At 41.7% G+C, this 23,678-nt stretch overlaps 1 protein-coding gene across 2 annotated transcripts in view; it reads right to left on the bottom strand.

The window, feature by feature from the left end:
- Mfsd1 (major facilitator superfamily domain containing 1) overlaps positions 1-6,893 on the bottom strand; it is a 32,709-nt gene extending 25,816 nt beyond the window's left edge. For both annotated transcript variants that reach the window (XM_008837464.3, XM_017799206.2), the window contains exons 1-5: positions 6,719-6,893; positions 5,166-5,218; positions 4,170-4,282; positions 2,464-2,506; positions 1,610-1,677 (exon numbers count right to left, since the gene is read on the bottom strand). In XM_008837464.3, coding sequence (XP_008835686.2) covers positions 1,610-1,677; positions 2,464-2,506; positions 4,170-4,282; positions 5,166-5,218; positions 6,719-6,878 — 437 coding nt within the window. In that variant the 5' untranslated portion in view covers positions 6,879-6,893. The remainder of the gene's footprint in view (positions 1-1,609; positions 1,678-2,463; positions 2,507-4,169; positions 4,283-5,165; positions 5,219-6,718) is intronic.
- Between the last annotated feature and the right edge of the window lie 16,785 nt (positions 6,894-23,678).

Raw genomic sequence — 23,678 nt, 5'->3', positions numbered from 1 at the left:
GACGTGCAACATGAAAGGTAACAAACAAGCTTCCAGGTGATTCCACCCTCCAGCCTTCCATCTTTGCAGCTGAGGTCCCAGACATCAGGGCACAGACAAGCCAGCCATACATTCTACCTGCCTCAAAATCTAAACTAAATGCAGTATTCTATACTGTAATGTTCTGGAGTCATTTGGGATGGTGCATTAGTAATCATGATGGGCAGGAAAGCAGCTTGCATTACTGCACCATCTAGCCATCCTATGTACAATGTTGATCGGGGAGAGTGGGTCACACTTTGTAAAAATGAAAATTCATACTTTTCAGGTCAATAGAAAGCTCTCCATCAATCAGTTTCCCAATTCATTTTGCATACGCAACATTCTTCTACTTCCTGGTTTTAATTTTCCTTCACTTAAGGTCCATATATTCACCACTACCCCTTAAGGCCCGCTTAGAAGCTCTGCCTCATTCATATTGTAAAAATAAGCCCATGTTATTATCACATCACTCTGTCCTAGTCCAAAACTTTTTTTCTCTTCCACTAATACAGTCCCCACACTTTTTTCTATAAGGCCCACTTCACCCATGTAGCCATTTTTATCACATTTTTGTCCCAAAATCTCTTTCGTGCTCTTATATACATTTTGTTTCCCTTGGGGGTATGCTACATATATCCGCAAGCCCCTGGTGCCTGTGAAAAGCCTGAGTAAGCTGTGTTTTTAAAGACTTAGTTCTGTCACCTGTATCTCTCAGGGTAGGAAGTCCAAGGCTAGACTTGGAACAGGTTTATTTAACAGATATTGAAATGTACATGGAGTGGTCAGCCTATAGGTGCCATGTCAAGGCACTTAAGAGGGAGCAGAAAGACCTGAATGCCACCCACTAAGAAAGAGTGAAATATCCATGAGTCATTGTGGTGCTCTGAATGAGAAATGTCCCCATAAGCTCAAGTATTTGAACACTTGGTTCCCAGCTGGTAGTGCTGTTTGGGAGGTCATGGAATCTTTAGGAGGTGGAGCCATGGAGGAGGAACTGTGTCACTGGGGTGGGCTTTGAGAGACCACAGCCTCATTCTACTGGCAGTTCACTCGCTCTGCCACACCACACCTGCCGCTTGCTGCCATGTATTTCTGCCATGATGAATTCTTATCCCTCCAGAATCAAGCCCAAATAAACTCTTCCTTCTGCAAGGTATCTTGGCCATGGTATTTTATCACAGCAACAGAAAAGTACCTAATACAGCCACCAAATGAATTTCAGGGTCTATACTTTTGTGAATGAGGTTTAAATCAAACACAAGCAGAAAAGCCTAGGGAAAACACGGTTTCTGAAGAAGCTTGTAACAGTCAAACCCTACATTCAGAACTGTTTATTTCAAATAAAGGTTAGAACTAAGAAAGTCTTACATACATATTTCAATGTTTTGGAGCAGTTCCCCCCAAAAGACAATGATATATTTCTTTTAAATCCTTAATAATTAAGAACTAGTGGCATGAGTCAATGGTGACTTAAGTAATTGGCAAACAAGAGAGGTCATGGCTTCAATCTTCAGCATCAAAAAAAAAAAACAAGAAAAAAAATCGCTAATAAACATGTCTAGGTAACATGAAATTATGCATAGCTTACCCAAACACAAACCTCCCAAGTTCCATTAGCCAAAAAGCATTAAATATTCCACCCAGAGCAAAAATAACCTGTAATACAAAATATTGAACAGAAAAATAAAGTCAAGATAGTCAATGAAATAATTAACATGATAAATCTTAACTCCCACAATAATTTTACTTACCTTCATTAACAAATCTGAGAAATCAAAACAGTAATGGTCATGCATGTGATGGTAAACATTGCCAATTTGACAGGATCTAGAATCATCTAGAAGACAAGCCTCTAGGCATGCCTGTGAGAAACTGTCCAAATTGGATTCATTGAGGTAGGAAGACCCACCCTGAATGCAGTTGGCTCCATTCCATGGGCTGGGGTCCCACACTACACCCGTCACTTTTTGGTTCCTGATCATGGACACAGTGTAACCGCTGCTGCTGTGGCCTTTCCTGCTGAGATGGATCACACCCTCAAACTGGGAACCAAAATAAACCCTTCCTCCCTTCAGTGGCTTTCATCGGGTATTTTACTGCAGCGAAGAGGCAAGTAACTAAAAATTCAAGGCTAGCAGGGCATGGTGGCGCACGCCTTAAATCCCAGCATTCGGGAGGCAGAGGCAGGCAGATCTCTGTGAGTTCGAGGCTAACCTGGTCTACACAGCAAGTTCCAAGACAGCTGAGGAGGCTACAGGGGGACCCTGTTTCAAAAAAGACCAAATTTAAAAAAACGTATTTTTGTGTTAAATAGTTCTGATCACATGGGCATTCATGGGCCTGATTAAGCTGGTCATTCATTAAACATCTCTTTGCTAGTGGAATTAATTAGGTAAGATTCAAAAGTCACTGCCAAATAATAAATGTTTTAGCCACTCTTACCTGTCCGATGCAAACAAAGCAGCTAAAAATAATTGTACCCCATCTGTAAGAAAGAAAGAGAGAAACGGTCATTTTTTTTGTTAGTATTAGTACTCAGAGTCCTGTAGTCGTAATTCATTTTAGTTTTCTTTGCTCACTGTGTCTTTCCTCCAAAGGAAGGTAAGTACTTGTTATGTCATCATCACCTCTTAAAATCTAAATAATCTTCAAAAAGTTCCCAGTTGTCAAAAACATTTAAAAATGGAAATTCTTTACAAAACTTTTATGCGGAGTTTAGAACTGATTCCAGGAAAATCCTACAGTAAATAATTTAAGTGGTTACAATTTTTGATAACTAAAACTACTTTCAGAGGACAAACATTAACCAGGATAATACAATTACAGGTCCATCATTCTATAGTGCAAGTACCTATTCCTGTTCTGCCAGACTAATTAAAAGGCAGCATGAGAAGAGTCTTTAAAGGTCAATTGAGTAAAGTATCTTTCTGAAACCTAGATCCTCTCAAGAGCCTTGTAAAATAGCCACACCATCTCTGAATGTTCTCTAACTGGAAAACTCGCAATGGCCCACAGACAATTTATATGAGCCCAACAATCCGAACAAGCAAGTTTGTGCTCAGACTAGGTGGAATCTGTTTCCCTGAAAATTCAAGTTAATTCTATTCCTTGAGACCCAGTAAAACACATTTAACTCTTCCTTCATACTCTGTTCAAGATTCTTAAAGTTAACTCCCAAATCTAAACACTCAGTTTTTCAACCCTTATCTATATCAGACATGATTGAATCTGCTTCAGCAGCTTCATAATTCTGCCTTCTGAAAAAACTTCCAGTTGACCTCTCAAGTCTTCACTCAAATACGTCTGATCAAAGATGTAAAGTGACAAAGCTTATAGTATTCTTCCTCAGCATCTAATATGCAGAGCCTTTCAGAAAGCTCAGTGGCTAAAGTAAGGCAGAAATTAAAAAAAAAGGGGGGGGGTGGGCTGGAGAGATGGCTCAGCGGTTAAAAACACTGGTTGTTCTTGCAGAAGACCCGGGTTCGAATCCCAGCACCCACATGACAGTTAACAACTGTCCGTAACTCCAGTTCCAGGGGATCCGACGGCCTCTTCTGTCCTCCACAGGCATTGCATGACACGGATGCACTTATCTACATGCAGGCAGTACACCATACACATAAAATAAAAATAATAAACAAAATATTTTTTTAAAAAATCACACCAGGGCTAAGAAAATATCTACTACCTACACACCAAAGATGGTCATCTCTCGTTTAATCCTCATAACTATCTGGTAAGGAGGTAATATCCTCCATATCCTCCTTCAGATTTTAACAATGAGGAAACAGAAGCTCAGGAAGTTCCAAAGGGGTCAGTGCAGTAGGAATCTGACCAAGTAGAAGCAACTCAGACCTGCTTTGTCTGATCCCAAGTAAGAGGAAACTTAACCTCCTGATAACTGAGGACCTTACTCTATCAGCAGCACTTACAAGGCCTGGTCCAACTGATGAACCAACCAAGCTTCAAGGACCAAGTCTAGATACATGAAAATCTTAAGAAAAAAGGCCTCACATTCACTATCACACTTAAGGCAAGTCTACATTCAGTTCTTTGCAGAAATACTCTAATCCATCCTTACATTTTTCTAATAACAAGATTACATTTGCCCACAGATGAGTTGTTTTTTTTTTTTTAAACAAACTTACCGTATTCCAAATACTCGGTCTATCAAAAAACCACCAAAGAAACACAAAACTACATTGGGCCAAGAATACCAGGCATACAGCAACATGAATTTCGTGGTATTCACCTGCATATCCTATATGGGAAGAAAATAAAACTGTTTTTCCAAACAGGCTTAGCAATTAACAGATGAAAACAGACAGTGGTTACATTTGTATTTCTGTATAGGGAAAGTTTTTTCACCATTTGTACATCTTTTACTTCCTTGAGAATCTCATGAAAGCTACAGCTCCTACGCTACAAAAATGGTCACACTGGGAACTCCTAGATTCCACATAGTTTGTCAGCGGCCTCTTGGATTCCAGGCCCAGCCACTGGTGTGGGGACAAACTCAGTCTATCACTATCTCCTACATTCTCATTTCAATTCTGCTGGCATTGAGGACTCCTCCCACACAGAAAAGAATCATCTTCACCTCTCTTTACATAACATTATCTTCTCTGCCTCCTTCTGGAATGAAAAAGACAATCTGGGCTCAGTGGTTTAAAAAAAAAAAAAAAAAGGAGGAAAAAAATAGGATCTAAATGCCCAAGAATTACAAATATCAAGTATATTTTTACAATTCAAGACTGAAAATATGGGTAATGGACAACCCTCCACAATCAATGTCTACATTTATAAAACAAATGACAACAAAACTTACCTAAAAGGGCGAAAAGCCATTTAACAAATCATTTGGATCAGTAAACAATGGGTGAGGAAAGACCAAACAAAAACCAGTTTCTTTAGCAACACTGTGGTAAGGGTACGTAACTCTCTACCTAAGGAATGAAACAATTTCATGGCATATGTGCTATGAGTTCTTTAGGGTAAGTCATTTGAACTTAAGAAATCTCTGGCTTGTGCGTTTGGTGACTGATTTAATGGGCATTTCAGGCTGGGCACCCTGAGAGCTGACAATGTCTCAGTAATGGTTAATTGCTTCGATGTAGAGACACAAATGTGGAAAATTAACTCACGCGTTTAACGTGGGTCTGAAGGGCTGCAGGAATATCATAGCAAAAATAGCTGCCTAGAAGAGGAAAAAGCAAATGTTTACCAAGAAGGATAATGTCTTAACAAGTTTCAAGTTACAACTTACTACTACTCCAAGGTGATTTTGAGGTTCAGGCTCCAGCTGACACTATAGAAACATCTCTTAACCCACTTCCTTATTCACCAGTGTTTTCTTAGTTGTAAGCAAAGAACTTCCACAATCCAGCAGTGTACACACACAGCAAATACCAGAAAACTTGAATTGAGAAATTGACAATCAACTGTTTTTAATCATTTTGTTTTCCTCATGTTTCCCGAGTTTATTATTTTAACATCTTCATGAAATAGTTGTATTTTGCTTACATAAAGCCATCAAAATCAAAACTCTACAAACTCCCATGCAGTCCATGACATCAGCTGTAGTCACTCTTCTTGAAAGCAGAGTGAAGTTCGGCTATTCTGACCAAACCAGTATTTGAACAAATTCTAAATCTGCAAACAAAATACCTACCATCAAATGATTTAGTGAAAATGGTGCCAGAAAGAATCAAATTAAAATCTAACAATGTCTCTTGGAGAATTAGAAACAGGCAGTAAGGAAAGACGTTATTCATGCACGAGGATTTATCTTAAAGGTAATTGGCAGGCTGATGCAAATCACAAGATAACACTGTCTCTGCACTAACGCTACAAATTTATAAAGCTACCAGTTAAGGGGGGAGGGGGGTCTAGGAAGGTAAGTCTCTGAATCCCCAGCAGATAACCATCTCTACCAAAAATAAGCTGTCAGTTTGAGTAGGGACAATTTCTTAAACGACTTTGTCATTGTTTCTTGGTCATTGTTTCTAAACACAGGAACTTCTGGCTCCTGCTTTAATTGCTTACAAGGGACTCAGTACGGTGTTTTAAAGGGAAAGGATGGGCATCAAGTTCCAAAAACTGAGAGACAAGCGGTGTGCAAAAGGTGTGGCAAAGAAACCAAACCCCAAGTGTTTTTATGACTGTCTATATACATTCGAGTAGAAGCACAAAGTTCCTAAACCGTGGCATTTCTGAACCTGATTCCTGAAAACACACTCTTTAGAGCCAAGCTAACTTAAACCAATCGGAACAGCTGCCGGGTAAAATGAACACTGTAACACAGGAAGGAAAGGTGTTTCTTAAAGTAGCTCAAGAAACTGCTTTTACTGTGATCAGATTTCGTTAGGTGAAATCAACCACCGCCAAACCGCCAAAGCTGTCTGCAAGATGCACACCGTCCCAAAAAAGGATGAGGAGGATGAGGAACGCATGGAAATCGGGAGAGAGAAGGGTTCTCCTGGGGATCTGCAAGGAAAGGACTCAGTTCTGAGCACCGTGCTCCGAGAGGGGCCGGAAAGACCCTTCCGTGTCCGCGGGGGCGAGCCGCTGCCCTCGGGGACTTGGGGACACGGTCCCCAGATCCGTCGCCGAGCCCCTCGCTCGAGGTAAGCAGCAAAAGCGGCGACCGGACCCGATCCCCGAGCCCTGCAACCTCCGCCCAGCCCTTCCGGCTCACCGAAGCCCAGCAGGCACATCAGCAGCAGCACCAGCAGACGGTGCGCCAGGCGGCTGGGGTCGCAGAGGGCCGGGAGCGCACGCGCGCCGCCCGGGACTCCGCTGCCCGCCTCGGGGCCGCCCGCCAGCAGCGCCCGCGCCTCCTCATCCTCCTCCGCCATCCGCTACGGCTCCGCGGGAGCAGGAAGCTGGGGCAGCGGCGATGGCGCTCACGTGACTGCGGACGCGCTCACGTGGCACCCTGTAGGTCAGGCTGGGTCGTGCTCACGTGAGCGACTGGTCACATGGGGTGGGGCCGGTGGGCAGCTTCTTCTGTGCTGTTGGGATAAACTGTTGGTTCGTCACTGTTTCCCACGATGGGCGAATGCTGGACTCCCTGTGGGTGGATCGACCTGCGCAGCTGGAGACCCCAAAACGTGCTGCACTTGTCACAGCCCTCCGCTTCGCGAGCTCGTCATACTCCCAGACCTGATGGAACAACTTCTGATATGCAAGGCGGGGAGACAACAAACCCTGACTTAGACGAGTTCGGGGTCGAGACATAGAAACTAATAGTGTGGATGGAGAGAGGGAGGGAGGGAGGGCATGGATGGATGGATGGATAGATGGAAAGAAGGAAGAAATAGAATAGGCATTGGATGGTGGGTGGTTGGATGACTGCGGCTGGAATAAGCATTGAATTCCACACGAATGCCTGGTTGGCGTTTTCTACGTTTATAATTATACTTTTTTAGTGACCTGGGAGTAAGAAGGAAGTTGAGAGGAAACCTTGGCTGTGCAAAGATGTTCAGCAAAGTATCATGGCGGCTAGATTTGTTTTGAGAAATTCAGTTTGGCAGTACAGCCTCCCCCACCCCCTTTTTCTAAGTATCCCTAGACTTTGCCAGTAGAAGTTTGAGGGTAGCAAGGCGAGATGCAAAATTGCTATAAGAATTAGCCAGATACTTTAGAAGTGAAGATGACGAGAGGTTACAAAGGCTGATCCTGGAGAATAGATAGGGCCCAAAGGAAACGGCCATGATTACGTAGGAGCAAGATGAGGCGAGTTTAATAACATATAAGGTCTGAAATAGGACTTGAGTGGCTCCAGATTTCTACTTTGGGCCCTCAAAAGAGACCCAAATATAGGGAGTGGTGAAGGAGAGAAAGGATAGTAAAAGAAAGAAATAGGTATGGGATCTGTTTATACGTATCTCCACTTTGTATCAGCCATTCCTGACAGCTCCGGCTTTGTCAGCACAGCAGTCTCACCGCTGCTCGTTCTTACTCTGCCACTCTGCAGCCATTGTATGGCAGGGAATGACCTGGGTGATCATTTAACATTTGTTGACTCTGCCTACAGGATAAATTCCTAAGAACACAATCGCTAGGTCAGACAGGTACATTTTTAATATTAGATAGTACCAAATCTCTCATACTAAAAACTATTCCTATTTGCACATCTGTCAGCAACATGGGTAGGAGCCTGGTTCCCACACCAATCATATTCCAGGCTTTTAGGTTTTTGAAAAAAAATAGTGAGAAATGGCTCTCAGAGTCTCAGTTTGTATGTCTCTTAGGTTGAAGAAGGCTGAATTTCTTTCAAATTATTCAGGACCGCTTACATTTTGTTTTCTACAAAGTATCTTTCTGTTCTTTACTCGCTGTTCTCAATGACTATACTTACTTTTCCATATAGTTACGCATGCAAATTTATCTGTTTTCATAATTTCAGAAGTGGTTGGCTTCCAAATAAGATTTTCAACATCCTAAAGCCAAACATTGTAGCACATGCCTTTAATGCCAGCTATTTAGTTACCAATACTAAGGCAGAAGTAGTGCTCAATTCCAGGAGTTGCAGACTGGCCTGCACAACATCGCAGTATCGCCATCTCTTTTTAAAAGTTCAACAGCTTTATTTAATTGTCTCTACCTCCACTATTGCATTTCTGTGATAGGTTGCTTACAGTGACCAGAATAATCCTTTTAGTTTTGAGGTTTGATTTGCCAGTGGTTGATAAGACATCATTAAATATTTGAAGGAAAAAGACTAAAGATCGATTATACAGCCTAGGAAGAGCTATACTGAGAAGGCACAGTCTCTCCAAACAGAGCAGGCTGTTCTTCCTATGCAGGGCTTTTAGAATCCAATCCAGGGACAGGTAGGTGTGCTTTAAAGCAGAAGGGCTCTACATCCTCTGTAGAGAGCAAGTACTCTGTTAAGACTGCTATTCCACCCATATATTTATTGGGTGAATCTGTGATTGCCAGGCATGGGGAGAAGGGAGATTCCAGTTTAAGACAGTTACTGGCTAATTGAATGGGTTTGTTAACACTGGTACAAGAAATGAAGAAAAACATGATAGTTTCAAAGTATCCCCTCACTAAATACTTATTAATAAAGAGAAAAGCAGTGAAGAAACTTAATGTATTCTACTTTCACCAAGTAATCAAAGTTAACACAAATTGGCATTCAGTGTCTGCTGATACACTGTGACACTGAAAAGAACTCAATGTTCTTGTGATTCACCTACCAAAAATTATAACTATATTTGATCATAATGAAACATCAGGCTGAATTTGAAAGATAAAACTATCTAGTCTGTGTGGGAGACAGGCTTGAGCCTAGGGTGATATTGCACCCCAGGGTCACATGGTTTCCAGGAATCCAGGTTCTGTAATCTGAAACACAGTATGCTAATAAGGCATCCTACCCTCCATACTGTGATAGGACGTTAAGTCTTTTATACTAATAGGATGCTAAGTCTGTTATGCTAATAAGGTATCCTACTTGCTGTACTGTTATAGGACACTAAACCTAATGCTAATAAGGTATCCTACTTGCTGTGCTGTCATGGGACCACCACCCCTATATAAGCTTGTGCCTTCCTGCAATAAAGCAGACTTGTGTCACTGAACTTGGTCTCTTGTGTCTGAATGTGGCTCTGCTGACAGTCTCCTCTCTAGCCCTGGGGTCCAGGTCCGGGTAGAAGCGGTGATGACAGGAGGCAGCACAGGGCAAGCAGAAGAGCGGCCTCAGTCCAGGGTGAGTGGAGGAGCAGCCTCGATGCCCGTGAGAACAAAGGAGCAGCACCCACGAGAATGGAGGAGCGGCTGCTGCTGGCAGTGACCACAAGTCTGTACATCTCAAAAAAGTCAGTGTCATAAAAGACCAAGGACTGTTCCTGATTAAAGGAAACTGAAGATACTGGGGTTTCTTGGTATAAAGACCATTATCTGGAACAAAGAAACAGTTGAATAAGATAAGTTAATACAGGATATGAAAATGGAATTCTATATAGAGAGAAATACTGAAGAAAAACTAAACTGAGGTGCTGGAAATGAAAATTTCAACAAGTCAAGTAAAAAGTTCAGTGGAAACCCTCACCAGGATCATAGGGAGAACAGAATATTGGGGCTTGAAGACAAGATACAGGAATTGGAATGCTCAGTCAAAAGCATTCCAATTAATCACATAAATTAATAAGTATAAATTAATAAAATTGTACAAATGGAGTCAGAGCAGAAAATTTCCCAAATCTGGGAAAAAGAGATGTCCACCCTGATTTTAAAAAAGGCATTTAGAACACCAAATAGATCATACCAGAAAATAAATTCTCTACATCATATTATAGCTAAAACATTAAATATACAGATGAAGAAAAGTCTACTAAATGCTACAAGAGGATGCTGGAGAGATGGCCTAGTAAAGTACATTCTTGCCTCATGGCATGAAGACGGGTTCAGGTCCCCAGCATTCACACAATTGTGGCCTGTGATTGTAATCCGTGTGCTGGAGGGGTGGAGACAGGTGGATCTGTAGCACTCACTGGTCTGGCAGCATAGCTGAATCAGTGAGCCATAATAACAAAAGGAGCCTGGTAATGGCAAGAACACAGGCTTATAGATCAATGGTGAAGAACAGAGGACCCAGAAGTAAACCCACACCACCACAGCCACCTATTTTTTTTTTTACAAAGTTGCCAAAATCTTGCCAAAAAAGCCTCTTCAACAAATGGTGCTAGGAAAACTGGATAGCCACATGTCAAAGAATTAATAGGATTCATATTTCACCCTGAAAATTAATTCAAATGTGTTAAAGTCCTTACTATAAGAACTGAAACCTTGTAACTGTTAAAAGAAAACAGAAGAAACATTTCAGGATCTACCCATAGTACTCTCTGAAAAGGACTGCAGAAGCACAAGAAATCACCCACGAATGGCAACTGGGAGTGCAAAAAATTAAAAAGCAAAGAAAACAATCAAGTGAAGAGACTGCTTATGGATTAGTAAAGAAAATCTTCGCCAACTATATAGCAAGCAGGGCATTCATATCTAGAATATGTAAAGAACTGCAAACATTAAATAACCCCTAAAACTTCTAACTTAAAAATGGACTATTGAAACAAATAGTTTTCAAAAGAAGAAACACAGATGGCCAATAAATACTTCAAAAATTTCAGAATTCAATATCCCTAGCCATCAGGTAAATGCAAATTAGAACTTCTTTGAGATTCTATCTCCCCCAGCCAGAGTGACAAACATGGAGAAAATAAAAGACAACAAAATTTTGTCCAGGGATGAGCAGAGGAACCAAGCCTGCTGATGGGAATGTGTGGAAAGCAATATGGAAGATTTTTACCTAAAAATAGAAGTGCCATGTGGTCCAACCATGTCACTCCTAGGTACATATCTAAAGGACTAACTCAAAGTACCATAGAGGTACTTGAATACCCATGTTTACTGTTGCACTATTCACAATAGCTAAGAAATAGAATAAGCCTAGATGTCTACCAACCAACTGAATGAATAGATAATGTGGAACTGTGAGAAACAGTTAAGTGTACCTTGAAGCAGAGCTGCAATGAGCAGTGACCAAGACTGCAGCTAAAGGGTTAAGCTACCAGTTGCCATGTCTTCTGGGCCAGCATGAGTGCCCTGCAGTGCCTGGCTGGAGCAGCTCAAGCTGGAGGAGGGTGTGGAAGGATCAAGGTCTCTCAGGCAGCTGCATGCAGAATGCCTGCAAAGACGTCCTGCTGGTCGGTGTTCCAGCTGAAAGCAGCCCCTCCTGGGAGCCCACATCCTGTGCTTTACTCTGAAGACTGTAGGGAAGAAGTTCACTGAGGAATGCCTTCAAGCACAAACTGATGCATGACTGACTCCAAGTCCCAAGAAAGCAGTTTTCTCCAGCCACATAACTTCCAAACATTTAGGACCTTCTCTATGACCTGCTCCAATAGCCAAATTCCACAGAAATTAGTGATTTTTTTTAATTCAAATAAGAAAACCTAATGAAGGAGCAAAGTTTTCAATAGTAAATGGCCTAATTCTTTTACTGAAGTATTTTATATTATGACAAATAGAAACCATTCCACCAAATTTACTAAGATGCATCTATTCCATAAGTGAGGTACTAATGTTGCTGTGTCTGGAGTGATAGGTATGTTTTATTTACTGGATGTTTACATTTTAGGAAGAAAACATTGTTGTACCTCATCCACTGGACCCCAGAAAGACCACTGAGGACCCAACACACCAAAATGCAAAAGCAAAGGTTTATGGTTTATTCGGGCTTAAGCTCGGGCTCTCAGACCTCACCAACTCAACAGATCCGTGCTGAGAGCCCAGAGTAAGGGAGAGTGGAGCCTTTTATAGGTTTTAGACAGAGAGGAGGGGGATACCGAAGATACATTTTGGTTGGTTCAAGGAGCCTGCACATGCCAACATAATTTTAAACCGATTGGATGTATAAGATGCAGCCCTGGAAGTTTCTTATTATAGGGCAGTTTTTATGCTCAGGCTTGCTTAATCTATAGTTTCCTGGAAGGGGGGGGATAGCAGGCGGGGGTCAGGGCACGTCTAGGCATGTCTAAAGCAGCAGCCAAGCATTTTACAGAAGCTAAAAGAGCAATTAGTGGGGGTCTGGAGGGATTGGGGGGTAGCAGGTGAATGAAGAGGGTCTCAGGGTCCTACAACATTTGTATTACAAAAATTATTTGTAATTTGCTGTTGCTAACATTTTTATATTATAATAAAATTTGTTCTTAAGAATTTACAATTACTAAGACAAGAAAGTATAAAATTAAGAACAGCTGATACCCTGATTTTCTAGGCAAGAAGTTGCTCATTTCTAAATGAGAATATTGTTTTACTTTTAACACTAAACTTGGGAGCAGCTTCTTAGGAAACTTGTTTGAAAGGATTGATGCTGTCTTGCATGTTAGGTTGCATCTTGTGTATAAAGCAGATTTGATCTTTTTTTTTGAGTTCCTTTTCTTTTGTAATTGTTCTTGTACCTTTAAAAATGCTACATTATTTGTTTTTTTTTTTTTAATGTTTAAAATGTGACCTGCATACAGAACATTGAAAATGGTTAAAAGACAATGTGAAAATACTACAGCCTAAAAAGAAGTCAAGTCACAAGTGTTTTCCCTGAGTGGTGTGCCTTTGATTTAATTTGGGACACTTTTAGATGGAAACTTAATTTATTTGTAATAACTTTGAAAAGCTTGGAAATAAAACTTTTGCTTAATTCATTTAAAGAAAAAGGAGGGTTAAGCTACCAACAGGCAAGCTGTGAAGACCCGCAGGACACTGAGAATGAAAATATGTTTGCAGGTCAGGTTAATCTCAAAGCAGCCAGCTCTGTACACGAGGCAAGGACACATTTTTTAAAAAAATGTTTATCAACAAGTTAATCAGCACTTCTTTAAAAATGTTATGAGAAAAGTTCTTGCTGTATGCTACACATCCAAGTCCTTGAAACTGCTGATTTTTGCTTCGGCTTTACTGTATAAATATTTACTGAATGAAGCACTCGGGGCCAGACACCCGAAGTTTGACCCAACACTGGCTACTATGCTGTGTTGTGCCAGAACTCCTTCCTCCTTGTCAGCAGCCCCCGAGGTCCTGCAGGACAGACCACCGCATGGAACATATACAGAATGGAATTTTATCCTGCCATAAAAGTGGAATCATGAAATTTGCAGGAAAATACATGCAACTGAAACTTAGTAAGATGGAAACTTGGTAGGTGGAACCTAATTAAGGGAATATGTACTTGGGGAAATGCACTTTAAAAGTTTATCTAGTCCCAGGCCCCTTTGCTATTTATCCTCTTCCTGCCTCCCCTCCCCTCCCTTCCCTCTCTCTTTCCCCTTCCCCTCTTGGCCACCATCAGATGAGCAGCTTTCCTCCCCCACACCCTCCTTCCATAACGCTTCTGCCTCACCTCAGGCCCCTAAAGAATGGAGCCACCCAGCCATGAACTGAAAACCTCTGGAACCATGAACCAATATCGACTGACCTTCCTTTAGACTGATTTTCTCAGGTATTTTCTCACAGCAACAGAAATCTGTCTAAAATAGAGTACAAATTTATGTTTGGGGAGATGAATGCTTCCTTCCACACGCAGACCTCCAGACTGGTACCTTCTTATTACCTGTTTTGTAAACAAGCTGAAAAGAGAGAGAAATGATCTGCCCTCAGTGGCATTACATTGGTATGTCCAGAAGAGAAAGGCTGGTATGTTAAGAGTAAAGATAGGTACTGTGTTAGGTACTCTTCTCATTACTGTGACCAAATAACTGGCAGAAATATAGTGATGGTAGAGGCATTTATTTTGGCTCATAATTTCAAAGGGTACTGTCCATCATAGCAAGGAAAGCATGCTTTCTATACTGGGTTAGTCCATGGAGGAAGGAGCTTGCAGCAGTAGCTTCTCAGATGCTAGCAAATCAGGAACAAGAGCGCCATCAGGAACCCAAAGCAGATATCATCGTTAAGTGGTAACGGGAATACTGGGGTGTCTTTGAGAGAGATGGAGCCTTTCTCCTTTCTTTTGTGCTTAGGTTGAATGGCTAGGCTCTTGGAAACTCAACAATTACCAAAGCCACCTCAAGACAGAAGGTTTTGGGTTTTTGTCTGGTGAATTTGAAGAATGAAATTCATGAACCACAGAGGGTGAGGTTTAGAAAGAAGTATTTTATTATAGGGAGCTTAGCAGAGAGAAGAAGGCAGAGCTCCTGTACAGCAGGAGGAGTCCCTGGGAATAAGATACCCTTGAGCCTCAGTGCCCTGGAGTAGAGGGAGGAAGAGCTGGGGAGATGAGATGCTCAGTCTGGCCCCCATTCCAGGTCTTTAGGTCACTCAGGGTTCTGGTAATATCCTCACTATGGTTTCCAGGAATGGGGTACTCCTTTAGGGAGAAGAGATAAGGCAAAAACAGGACCCCCTTTTGGCATTGCCAGCCTCTGGCTATGGTAGAACCCAAGACATCTTTGGCTTAGATACTTCTGGCATCTCTGGCCTCAGGCAAGGACAAGTGTGGCAGGCCCAAGAACATTTTCAGCTCTTAGCCACAGCCATTTCTACATCTTGTTCTCATCACAAGGTCTTCCCTTCACTGACTTCTGTTGCTAGGCCACACATCTCAAAGGTTCCGGAGCTTTCCAAAACAATGCCACCATCTAGGAAACAGATGTTCAAGCAAATGAGCCTGTGGGGGACATTTCACATTTAAACCATAACAGTTACCATGCTGAAGACAAAATGTCACTTTAAACTGCCCCAGATTTCTAACAGTAATTAAATTTATGTCCTACAGATTTCAATTTTAATATAATAATTTAAAAATATCTCTTAAGAATGTTTGTGTACATATTCTCCTTATAATCTATTTGTTTTTGTTCTCTTTTTGCATGTATCCAATTATGTGTTCATTCATATGTCTACCCGTTAGTCTCTCTACCATGATGTGTGGCTATCTAACTTAAAAATGATGGATGGGGCTGGAGAGATGACTAGAGAAGGGTTAAGAACACTGACTGCTCTTTTAGAGGACCCAGGTTCAAATCCTAGCACCCACGTGGTGGCTAACAACCATCTGTAACTCCAGTTAGAGAAGATTCGACTCCCTATTTTGACCTCCGTGGGCATTGCATGACATGGGTGCACTTACAATCATGCAAGCAATATACCCATACACATAAAATAATAAATAATAATAAGTAAAATATTTTTAAAAGGATGATGGAATTTAAAAAACCCAATTCTGAATACTTTCTAATTGAAATTTTTATATTTATTTATTTACTTATGTGGGTGCATGATCCGAAGACAAACTGCAAAAGTCTGCAAATTTCAATGTCTGGGGCTGAACTCAGGTTATCAGGCTTGGGAGCAAGCACCTTTATCCATTGAGTCATCTTGCCAATCCCTAACTGAAAAAAAATTTTTTTGGTCATTTTGAGCCAGGGTCTCTCTGTAGTGGGACTGGCCTGGAACTCACTATGTGGACCAAGCTGGCCTTGAACTCACAGAGATCTGCTTGCCTTTGCCTCATGAGTGCTGGGATTAAAGGCATGCCCTGACCCTAAAAAAGCCCTCTAGCTTAGTAGAGGAAACACATCAATGTATAAATCAAACAATGTAAACAGTGCACATATATTTGTGAGTTACATACTGAAAGTCAAAAGAAAAAATGTTTTAAGAAAACACAAGCCTTTGTGTGGCTGCTGGGAGGTCACAGGATGTGTATTTGAGTGTGGACTTTATGGCACAGCCGTAAATGTGGGGTGCCCACTCTTGTGTAAATAAACCACTACTCTATGCTCTGTTAAAAACAGAAAAAGAAAGAAAAGAAAACACAAGCCTGCTAGAGGAACAGCTATAAGAAGTACATATAATCACTCTCCGCGTGGGATTTGCTTTTACTGCCTCGTAGCTCAACATAGTCTGGCTGGACTATGAAAAGTTTGGTTTTCCTTTGCTAGAGGGCACGATGTTCACCTCTGCCAGTAGAGGGCGCAGGAGAGACACTCCAAGGGAAAAGGGCTCCTCTTCCCTCTGGCCTGTGAAAATGCTGTTTAGTGGACCACAGCCTCACAGCACCGGTTTCTATCCCTATGCTGTGCTTTTCTAAATGAAAAAAAATGGGGCTAGCCTCACAGCTTAACAGAATATATATTTATACTATATATAATATATAGTATATGTGTATATTAAATAAGTGCAATAAGAAAATTACCACAGAGGAGCCTCTGAAACAAAATGAGAAGAGTACTGGATGAGAAACAAAATTAAAAAAGAAAAGAAAAGAAAAACCACAGAATAACGGCATTGAGTAGGGAAATGTGAACACACCTCCGCACAAATTTTACAGCTGGGAAACTAACTAACTAGCAGGGTGTTTCCACCGTTTGCCGACACTCAACTTTTCAGGATAAAGAAGGGCTGACTAGAAATGAGGCTGGAATCTACGTCCCACACACCTCACATCAACAGATCAGCACAAGGAACTTGACAGCTCATGGTTCACTGTTGAAGTCCACTCAAGCACCCTTTGTCTGTGAATACTGCAACATGGCAGACTCATGTATGGTTCAACTTACAATCCACACATACCATGGGCTTTGATTTTTGTCTCAGCATGTCTGTAAGAGACCCGCATTAGGGCATGTTAGGAAGTCTGGTGGCATACCTGTTCCTGAACTGCCTCCCCTCCCCACCTCCACCATTCCTGATTCACTCCCAAACTTCCAAACCTAAAACATTTTCACTCCTGCTGCTCCTTTGTTCCTCTACCAGCCCCCGCCCCAGCTCCCAAACACATACACCCAGGACCTCATGGTGCCCTGCGCCCTGCCTCCAGATTAGTGCAACTCTCAACCCTCATCAGGGAAATTTCCTTTTGCAGTAGATGGCAATTGGCACAGAAACCCACAACTAGCCAGCGTGCAGAAAATAAGCAACTGCAGCACGACCAACCTTAAATGGGACATCTATATCACACCTTCCTCCCAAGTCCCAGGGATCATCATGGAAGACGGGGTGGAAAGATTGTATGAGCCACAGGTGGTGGATGACAATGAAACGGTGTCTTCAGACACAACAGGGCAGCTGCACATATGAACTCAGAGCAGTTGTGATGGCATGCACAAGATTTGCAGAGGATCAAGCCAGACGAAATCCAAGCATGGAGGGGGGAGGTTACCACCAAGTCCCACCCCCAGCAGAGGAACTATTAGCAATTGATGACTACTGGGAGCTGGAGAATCAGTTTTCTTCAGGGATGTGAGATAGGAGCGGTTACCCATGCTTCAGTAGATGGGCCTAAAATCATATACACACAGACAACACTAAGTGGACTCTGTGGGTTTTGAAAAAAAAAGAGCACATGAAGTTAGAAGGGAAAAGTGGGGCAAGGGTAAGGGAGGAATTGTAGGGGAGGGTGGGGTGGATTTGATCAAAACACATTATGTGACTGAATGAAATTCTCAATAAAAGGGGAGAACTGAAAACTTAATCTATGCTGTTCTTTAGTTCAAAAGGAGCGTCAACTTGAAGCCAGCCTGGGATACCCAAAAGCCCTGTCTCAAAATCAAAAACAGCATTGTCTGTTGCTGAAAGCTAGCACCGTAGTAACATATATCGAGAATCATTCTATATTAATTCACATAGATTTTCCTCACACCTAAGTTTAATAGATACTACTTTTTGTTGTTTTTGTTTAGTTTTATTGAGACAGGGTCTCACCCTATGGTGTTGGCTGGCATGGAACTTACTGTGTAGACTAGGCTGGCCTCGAACTCACAGAAATCCACTTGCCTCTGCCTTTTGAGTTCTGGGATTCAAAACGTGCCACCACACCTGGCCTTGATCTTCCTTATTCATATAAGGAAAATTCATATATGTATTTGAAATATTTTATTTATTTTATGTGTATGAGTGTTTTGCCTGCATGTTTATCAGTGCACCATATGCATGCAATGCCTGTCCTGTATTTGGGTGTGTTTAATGTATTTCCAATATTTTGTTATTATGGAACAAGTTTTGCAATTGACATAGGTGTGTTTTCTTTCCTATCATTTTGAAGAAACATGTCTTTAGACTAAAATGGGATTCCCGAGTTAAAGTAAAAATATCTTTTTAGCTTTGCTAAATGTTGCCAAATTTATTGCTACGAGATGGGTGGTAGCATTTTGTCTTATGAAAAGCACCATTTTTGCATGGCACTGGCACAAAGAGGCATGTAGACCAATGAGATGGAGAACCCAAAATAAGCCCATGTGGCTACAGCTATGACACTCTTCACAGAAGGGCCTGAAACGATGTTGGGGAAAAGAGTCTCTTTAACCAATGGTAGTGGGTAAACTAAAAATGCACACATAGAATGCGGAAACTAGATCCTCATCTCTCACTCTGTGCAGAAATAAATTCAAAATAGACTAGAGACTTTAAGACCCAAAACTCTGAAACCACTAGAGTAAACTATATAGAAAACACTTCAAGATATAGTCATAAGCACTGTGGTGGTTTGAATGAGAATGTCCCCCATGGGCTCCAAGTATTTGGGCATTTTGTCCCCAGTTGGTGGTGCTGTTTTGGGAGGTCTTAGAAGGTGTGGCCATGTGGGAGGAAGCACATCACTGGGAACAGACTTAGAGAGTTCTTAAGCCTTGCAGGATCCCCAGTCCTGCTTCCTGTGCCTGCTTGAAGGAAGCTTAGCATCTGTTCATGCTCAGGCAACCTCACCATACTTCCCGGCCATGATGAACTCTAATCCCTCTAGAACCTGGAACCATAAGCTCAAATAAACTCTTCTTCCTTTAAGTTCCCTGGTCATGATATTTTATCGCAACAACAGAAAAGTAACTAATACAGATTCTAACTTTTTAAACAGCACTCCAATAGCTTGGGAAAATGAAAATTAAAACTACATTATGATTCCATGGGACTGTGGAAATGGCTTAATGGGTAAAGTGCCTCACAAACCTGAGGAATTTGAATTCCCAGAACCCATGTCATGTGCACATCTGTAATACTAGCATTACTGTGGCAAGAAGGGAAGCAGACAGAAGCCCTAGGGACAGCTAGCCTGGTGTACACAGTGGCAAACAGGAAATCCTGTCTCAAGCAAGGTGATAGATAAGGACTGACACCTGAGGTCATCCTATCACACACACACACACACACACACACACACACACACACACACACACCACTATGGCTCATGCCTGCATTCACACATGCAAACACACACACAGTTTTTTGGGTTTTTCTTTTTTTTTTTTTTTTTTTTTTTTTTTTTTTTTGGTCTTTTTGAGACAGGGTCTTCCCGTAGCCACAACAGGCCTGGAACTCACTATGTAGACCAGACAGGCATCAATCCCACAGAAATCTAGCTACCTCTGTGTTAGGATTAAAGGCGTGCACCACCACGCCTGGCAAACACACAGATTTTTTAAAATACTCCATCGCACTCCAGTCAGAGTGGTTATCATCAAGAAAAACGATGATGTTAGACGATGTTAGAGAGACGGCTCAGCAGTTCAGAGCGCATACTGAGGTCAGGCATAGTGGTGTATGCCTCTAATCCCAACACTCAGGATAGAGGCAAGCCGATCTCTCTGAGGCCAGCCTGGTCTACATATCGAGTTCCAGGACAGCTGGGGCTACATGGAGACCCTGTTTCAAAAAAGGAGAGAGAGAGAAAGAGAGAAAGAGAGAGAGAAAGGAAAAAGAAAAAAGGAGAGAAAGAGAGAAACATACTGCTCTTCCAGAGGCGCTCAGTTCCATTCCCAGCACTATGTCCAGGAATTCACTGACTCTAACTCTAGCTCCAGGGGATCCAACGCCCTCTTCTGGCTTCTGTGGTCACTACATTAATGTGCATAAACACACACAATTAGAAATAAAATATTTTTAAAAGAAAAAAAAAATGTTAGAGTGTGGGAAGAAAAGAGTCTTTACGCAGTTGTTGGGACTCTAGATTAGCTTGACCACCATTAACATACTACTAACGAAAGAGTAAATGAATGTATACTAATGAAAATTCAAGCACAGACAAGCCCGGTTTTCCCACAGCTTCACCAAGAGACTATATTGTGAAGCTTTTGGATTTTTGCCAGTCTGTAATGCACATGTGGTATAAATTTCCAGAAATAGAGAGCAATGTCTACAATAACAGATATAAATTGTGTGGGGGGGTGTCTGTATGTGTGCAGGTGTCTGTGTGTGTGTGAGCAGGTGTCTGTGTATGTGAGCAGGTGTCTGTGTATGTGTGCAGGTGTTTGTGTGTGTGTGTGTGCAGGTGTCTGTGTGTGTGCAAGTGTCTGTGTGTGTGTGTGTGCACGTACAGGCCAGAGGACAACTTTGGGTGTCATTCCTCCTGCACCATCTACCTTTTTCATTGTTGTTGCTGTTTTGAGACAGTCTTTTACTGGCTGGGATTTGCCAGGCAGGCTAGGCTGGCCGGCCAGGACCCCAAGGAGCCACCTGTCTCGCCCCCGCCCCAAGAGCAATGATGAATATAATTTTTTAAAAGTGGAAATCACTGGGCTCTGGGTGGGTGCGTTCAGCTCCCTGGAACATCTCCAGACTCTAGGCTCATCAGGAGTTGCGTTGCCCTCTCAGTCACTAAGGTCCTGTGGCCAGTGGATGTCACTCTAGAGCTGCTTTCTCAGGTACAGCTCTCTCTTGCAGCTGGATGTCAGGACATATCCAAGGACAGGATTCTCCTTACCAGGAGGAAACTTTTTGAAGGGCTAAAGGAACCCAGGTCAGCACATTCTCACAAAGTGTGTGAAGGTTTTGCTGTGATAACTAAAATAATCTAAATTAAGAAAAAGTCAACAGCAGTGTGAATAAAACCATAATTATGTGGAACTTCAATGTCTGTAAGTATTAACCACTGAGTATTTCTGTCCTTCGATAAACTATCAATACAGGCGCAGAGATCTCTCAGGAGTCTTGACCTAAACTTAAGCAGATGTCTCTAGCTGAGGGTGATGGCTTTCACTCCTAGAGGAGTTGTCAGGGATAACAGACAAACTTCTTGGGGTTTTCAGTCTCTCTCCTAACACTACCTTTAAAAAGCTGATGGGGTGGGGGTGGGGGTGCTGCAGAGATGACTCAGCAGTTAAGAGCACTAACTGCTCTTGCAGAGAACCCTGATTTAGTTCCCAGCACCCACATGGTGACTGAGTCATCCATGATTCCAGTTCCAGGGGATCTGATGCCCTCTTCTGACCTCTGTGGGCATTGCACAACACGGGTGCACTGACATACATGCAGGCGTTCATGTACATAAAACAAAAAATTATAAATGAAATATTTATTAAAAGCTGATATGTCAAGCATTGGTGTATTAAAAAAGAAAAAGCAAAAAGATCCAGTGACATGGCTTGGAAGGTAAGGGTGCTTGGCACCAAGTCTGATGACCTGAGTTCAATCCCTGGAACCCACAAAGTAAACAGAGAGATTCCCAAAAGTTGTCTTCTGACCTCCACATGTGCACATTGTGGCACATGTACACCTGCACTAATACACATGTCCACTCACAATAAATAAATAAAAAGTAATTAAAAATTAAAAGGGAAAGTGAAATCTTAGCAAATCTAAGGTAAACCATTCATCTCCAAACTTCACTATTTTTAAAAAATAGAGAATTTATGTCAGAAATAAGGAGTTAAGTCCACAAATTACAGCTGGATTATAATTAATAGCAGGTATTGTGTTTGTTAAAATTAATTGGTGTCATATAGACATTTTAAATAGATGTTCTATCAGTATAGTCTCAGCAGAAAACAGTATTAATATATTTTAAAAGTGGTAAGAGAGTCTATATAAACATCACAAAAGATCAGTGGGTAGTCCAGCAGCACATGCCTTTAATCCCAGCATTCTCAGGTGACAGAGGCAGGCAGATCTCCCTGAGGTTGAGCCAGCCTGGACTACATAGAGAGTTCCGGGACAGTTGGGGCTACAGGGAGACCCTGCCTCAAAAGGACCAAAAATAAATAAATAATCAATGGATAAAAGCCAGACTTTCCACTCTACATTTGGTGCACATAAACATGACATAAAACTGGAGGAGGGGCTGGAGATGTAGCTCAGTTGGCAGAGTGCCTGCTTGGCGAGCATGAAGTCCTGGGCTTGAGCCTTGGCACTGCATAAACCGAGCATAGTGGCTTGTGCCTATAATCCCAGCACTTGGAAGGTAGAGGAAAGGGGATCAGGAGTTCAAGGTCATCCTTGGCTACATACCAAGTTCATCAACTAATGAATGGATAAAGAAGGTATGGTACATATACGCAGTAGAATATTACTTAGCTCTTTAAAAAGACAAAATCATGAAATCCACAGGAAAATGGATGGAACTAGAAATAATCATCCTGAGTGAGGGAACCCAGTCTCAGACAAACACCACATGTTCTCTCCCAAAGCTAGATGCTAACTTTGAAATTGTAGATATGCATGTTTCAATTTGAAGATTCAGAGAGGTCAAGAAACTAATAAATGGCCATGGGTGAGTGGGGAGGGGGCTTCCTGGGAGGGGTGATAAAACTTTTGTGATATGAAGGGAAAAAATATTCTTTTATTCAATTGTAAGCCAAATTACTTTCTTTTTAAAAAAAGATTTTATTATTTTTTATTTTATGTGTATGAATGCATTGCCCATATGTATATAAATGCACCTGTGTCATGCAAGGCCCATGGAGGTCAGAAGAGAACACTGAATTCCCCTGGAACTGGAGTTACAGATGGTTGTTAACCACCATGTGGGTGCTGGAAATTGAACCTGGGACCTCAGCAAGAGCAGCCAGTGCTCTTAACCACCAAGCCATCTCTCCAGTCCCCAAATTATTTGCTTAATTTCATTTTTAGGTTATTCACTGCTAATGGGAAAATATAATCAATTTTTTAAATTTGGTTTCTATTCTGCAAAATTTCAGGATTCATTTATTAGTTCTAATAATTTTTAATTAAATAATTTGTTTATATGTGTATGAGTGTTTTGCCTGTGTGTATGTAAGTACACCATGAGCATGCAATGCCCACAGAGGCCAAAAGAGGGAAACTGAACCCAAGTCCTCTGTAAGAGCAATCAGTGCTGTAACCACTGAACCATTTCTCCAGCTCCAGTTTTAATGGATTTTTAGTGAATTTCTTAAGATTTTCTATGCATAAGATCATATAAC

This window comes from Nannospalax galili, unplaced genomic scaffold (assembly GCF_000622305.1).
Source record: "Nannospalax galili isolate Female #2095 unplaced genomic scaffold, S.galili_v1.0 scaffold617, whole genome shotgun sequence".
Lineage (NCBI taxonomy): Eukaryota > Metazoa > Chordata > Mammalia > Rodentia > Spalacidae > Nannospalax > Nannospalax galili.
This window is presented reverse-complemented; position numbering and strand designations above follow the sequence as displayed.